Here is a 5,107-nt window from a genome sequence, read left to right as displayed (position 1 = left end):
AATATTGAGTAATTATGTTTAAGTGATCAAGTTCAATCAGTTAGCTGCTTCATATTTAGATATATAATGGACATTCTAATCCTTGGTTTAGAATATAAACTGACTTTTCAAATAATTTAAGCTTTTTCAGAATAAAAACAAGAATAAATATCAGAGATTTCAAATTCATATTCTCTTAAAATAGTGTAACTCTTGTCATAGTGAATAGAATAACCGGATTTCATATGGGGTATATTATCATTAAAGTATATATGTCATTATAATTATTCCCAAATCTTATCTTTAGCTAGAAGTTTGAATTGTTACTTTCTAGTATGGGGAATCAAGGTGCTTCATTCAATCACATCGAAACGAATAATTTAAATCTGAAGTAATTTTCGACTTTGAGATTTGATTATCACGTGATTATACATATATATATATATATATATATATATATATATATATATACAAATATATATATTTCAGCATATACTATTTAGTGTCTTCAACACCATAAATTAACATTTCACTAGAAGAAAGGTTCCGAAAATGAATATTTTACACTTTTATCTGCTAGGAGTTGCTTTACGTGTATCCAGTCATAGATTTGTTTACAACATAACACATTATACATTCAAATCATCTGGAAATGCTTCTTATAATATGTCTGAGAATTTAAATGGGAAACAGTTTTTTGGAGATGTTAATACATCGTTTCTAAAATCTTGGATAAAAGACCAGAATACAAACTTTTCATTAAACATTGAACTAGAAATCAACACAGAAAATAGAACGCTTAATTTACATTCGAAAGATTATAAAACGAATATTAATATTGAAGGAATGAAGTTCCCAAATAATCCATGGTCTCACTTGAATCTTTCCAGTTTACCATCCATGATGAACGAATCTGATTATCACACAGATCATCAACAACATAAGAAAAGTGTTGAACTTACGGAGGAAAAGTTTGAGACAAAACTTCAAGAAGCAGCTAATGCTAGTAATCACATCAAAGGGTTTCTTGCTGCAACAAATATAACGAATAACTGGTTAGGTATATGACATATCACATATTGAAATAATCGTGAAAGCTGCTTTACTACTATCATTATTATTAAGAGGAGAAATGTAATGCTGTATAATAATTATATTCATGTATCGAAAGTGAATAAAAACCTTTTAGATCTGAATAATTGCTTTTTATATTGGCATCTAATATTGGAATACAGAAATCACATTAAGTGAACTGTATATTACAAAATGTTGATAATTATCAATTTATAACAAAACTAACATTCATTTACTCAATAATTAGCCTTAGTAATATCACTTTCATCAATGAAATAAGTGCAATAATGCATGGTTTTTACTAGTCTATTGTTATCTGGAATAATTTTGTCTGCCGTAATTCATATGACTGACTAATGTCTGGTAGTTGAATTCTGAGTCTGGGCTTATTGAAGTTCTTTAGGAAAAACGATTCGTCTTAAATATGGGTTGGCTTAAAATGACAAACGCTTTGCTTGTAAAATATTTTCTATTAAGAAAATTATATCCTGTCGAATCAATGCATAGAACTTAGACGATGTGGTTTGTTTGAAGTGTTTATTTATACCGTAATTAGCTTGCAAGAAAAGTGTCACGCCAACAAACACTAGGAGTGTTGAAGCTAGACATAAGGTACTTGATAATAGTGGAAAATCAGTTTATAAGGTTGCAACTCTTTATTAATGTCTTCGAAGAATTGCTCTTAAACATTTGGGGGCCATCGAGTTGGCGATTCTGACGTTAGGTGCAGAGTAACAGGTAATTAACGCAAATAAATTGATAAGTGATGGGTTTTTATCAACTGTCATGGTTGGGGCGTGTATAAAATATACCCACCTAAAAGTGTGATGATGGTTGATGTAGGAGTAGATCGGAAGGAAGCTAGGAAGAAGTAAACTGAAACGTGGAGTCAGCCAACCAAATAATTGACCAATAGTCTGAGCCATCTTAATAGATACAGAGTACCTGGCTGTGCTCTGAATGATAACCACTGTTAGTGGCTGAGAAATCTAGGTGGTTCTCTTAATGTAGCGTCGATGCATTCACGTTCTTGAATCCCAGTACCCCTTCATACAGGCATTTGAACCCCATCTTTCAAATCATATTTTCAAGACTTAATCTTTCTTTTTGTCACTGTTTCTACATTACTTCGATCTATTTTGTTAGTTTTATCTTTTCTCGCTTATCTAGTATGGAAACTTGGGTCAACAAATAACTGTACTATTCTTTAAGCTCATGATATCTATCTATCAACGACCCTAATTATAAAACATTAAAGAGTCCTCGGATCATGATCGTATTATTCTTCAGTGTTAACAAATTCCACACGTTTATCATGATAAATGAATGTTACAAATGTAAGAAAATATAAAAACCAAACAAATATCATCATTTCACTCTATTCAAATACAAATTTTATTTACCTAATAAATTGATAAAGTTTGTGATTATAAACTTAATAGACTGTTGAAAGTTCAACTCTTTTATTCATTTGTTTAATGCATTGATATATTCGTAGATAAATGAATTAGATTTACGTAGCAATGAAATTTTGATTGCACTGATAAGATTTGAATACTTACATATTTATTTGTTGATTGAAATCGATATGATTTATTTAAACAAAATATCTACATGTGAATAGCGACTTGATCTGTGAATTTAGTTCCATCTATTTACAGTTTGTGGTACGGTTCTTCTCTAATCATTCACCTTGACAACCGTTATAATACAAATCTTAACGGTGCATAAAATCAAAAGGCAAAGAGAAGCGGCAGCTACAGTTTTATTGACAAATGACGCAGGCCAGAAAGTTATAAACACATAAATAAATATCAGCAAGTGAAACTAAACTAACACGCATTGGAGATGGCTGGTAAGCCAACTCACTTTTACCAAGCGGTAATCAATATTTATAGTCAGACAAGAATAGGTGACAGACATGCGATAAATAGGGTAAGAAGTGTACACACACCTACGCTCATATAAAAAATAGTCAGGATTAATAAGTGAATAATTAACAAGATGAGAACAAGACTCATGATGAATAGGTGAATTGACTTGCCCAGAAGTGAGAATAAGACATATGGACTTAACATAACAACCGATACTACAAGTTTAATCGGATACATTCTTTAGATAGACAATGTAGCAGCTAATTGACCATAATTATCTACGCTTACATAATTTTATTTGTTAATTGTATTAGCAGAATTATTAATTAATTATACTTCAATCCTATATCATTTCAGTATATTAAAATACAAGTTTTAAGAATTAAATTTAAATCGAAAAGTACCTCATTATTGAGTCGTCCGATGGTATATTACTGCATTGACACTTTATAAGCATAAATACACTCACTTAAAAACACAGAAATGAATGGGATCCGACAATATGTTCATATACATATAAAATTCTTGACTACGACTCTAAATGGTTTAAGTTCTTCTTGTCAATTCTAAGATTCAGCAACGACCTGTAAGTATGCTTGATTACATATTAGATATATACAATGGCACCAAGAAAGTACAACTGATAACAAAAGTTCATTTTTTTATTGTTCGTTTGAACACTCCCATTGATGTTTAGGACTGCGGTTAATCACTCTCTTATTGGCATATGTGCATCCTGTACGGATTGCCTCGATATCGTCTTAAGTTACAAGCAAAGATGAACGGAAGCTAGCAGGAGATTCCAGGATGCACGTTTCCTTCTATTTGGGACTCGTCATTTGGACGCATCTGCAGCCCAGAGTTGCTATTCATTCAGGGACTCCAACCCAGTGCCGTTTGCTTAAAACGCCACCACGTTATCCCCTTAGCCTCTGAGTCCTGATAGCCAGTAGCTTGTACAATAGGATTAGGTTCAATTAATTTCTCATTGTTTGTTCGAGTCCTCCCATTGATATTTAGAACTGAAAGTGATCATCCAGTTGATGAGTCCCAAACGTAACGTGCGTCCTGGTTTCGATTGCTGTCCACCATCCATCTTTGCTGATAATAATAGTGTTAACTGTAACTATGAATACAATGATCACTGACTTGATTTACTGTCAAATTTTTAGATAATTTTATCATCCTCATTTGAAAAGTCTTAGAGCTAAACATTGTACAGTACATTTCACTGAAAAATTCAATTTGTTCTGAATTTAAGAATCCCATTGGTGATCATTTATTAATTAACAAATAAGTGGTTCTTCAGGTTAATACTATATGTTAGCAAAAAACTGAGATTTTTCGGGACCTTTTAAAACGTTAATGTAAAAGGATATGCTACTCGTCCCAATGTATTTATTTTGCTACTAGGCTTAATTGTTTTCGTTTATATCCCCAATAATCTCATTGCCTTGACATTACTGACAGGTACCAAACTGGGAAGAAGAAACTTCCTAATATTTCTATATTTTCAACCATCAACCATCTGGTATCATTCCATGACGAAAACTGTCTACAAAACCTTTCTGACCTCTTCAAACTACTTCCTACATTTTTGGTCAACTTTACAAAGTCCCTCAGATTTATCGGCTTTCCGACATTAACACGTGACATAACAAGTTACACGGTTTTCAGCAGTTTTAAGTACGCCATTATCAGTTATTCTGTTAACATCTTTATGAAAAATATGGCATCTTATTTTCAATAAATTAATAATAATATGGGATCATCTTAATTTTCTGCACTTTTTGATGTTGACGTCATAGGTACTGTCGCTGCTGTCGTTGTTTGGTTTTCCTTATCCTCTGTATCTGTACTAAAGCTTTGAGTTGTATAACTTGCTTCAGTGGTTATTTGTCTTTTTGACCTATATTTTCTGCGGAAGATTTCGTTACGATCCCTCCTCGGATAATAATCAATTCCATAATATTTATCGTTTTCATCTGGTCCATCGAATATACTATCATTTTTATCATTCATGTATGATTCATCATTAAAATCATAATTATACCATCCATTACCTTCTGATTCTATTTCATGTCTTTTATCATCATAAGAATAATAGTCATTCGTTATATTTTCTTCTTTAAATGGATCTTTTGTATCTTCGTATGAGAAGTATGAATTTCCAGGAAATG

The 5,107-nt window shown here is 31.8% G+C and overlaps 1 protein-coding gene across 1 annotated transcript; it reads left to right on the top strand.

The window, feature by feature from the left end:
* Positions 1–531: 531 nt before the first annotated feature.
* On the top strand, positions 532–1,047 carry Smp_122280 (hypothetical protein; the record flags this gene model as incomplete). Its single annotated transcript, XM_018790419.1, has 1 exon — positions 532–1,047. The coding sequence occupies one exon, from the start codon at positions 532–534 to the stop codon at positions 1,045–1,047; it is 516 nt and encodes a 171-aa protein (XP_018646329.1).
* Positions 1,048–5,107: the final 4,060 nt, after the last annotated feature.

The sequence above is a fragment of the Schistosoma mansoni genome, assembly GCF_000237925.1.
Source record: "Schistosoma mansoni, WGS project CABG00000000 data, supercontig 0113, strain Puerto Rico, whole genome shotgun sequence".
NCBI lineage: Eukaryota > Metazoa > Platyhelminthes > Trematoda > Strigeidida > Schistosomatidae > Schistosoma > Schistosoma mansoni.
Note: the sequence above shows the minus strand (reverse complement) of the source record. Positions and strands in the feature narration are given on the sequence as shown.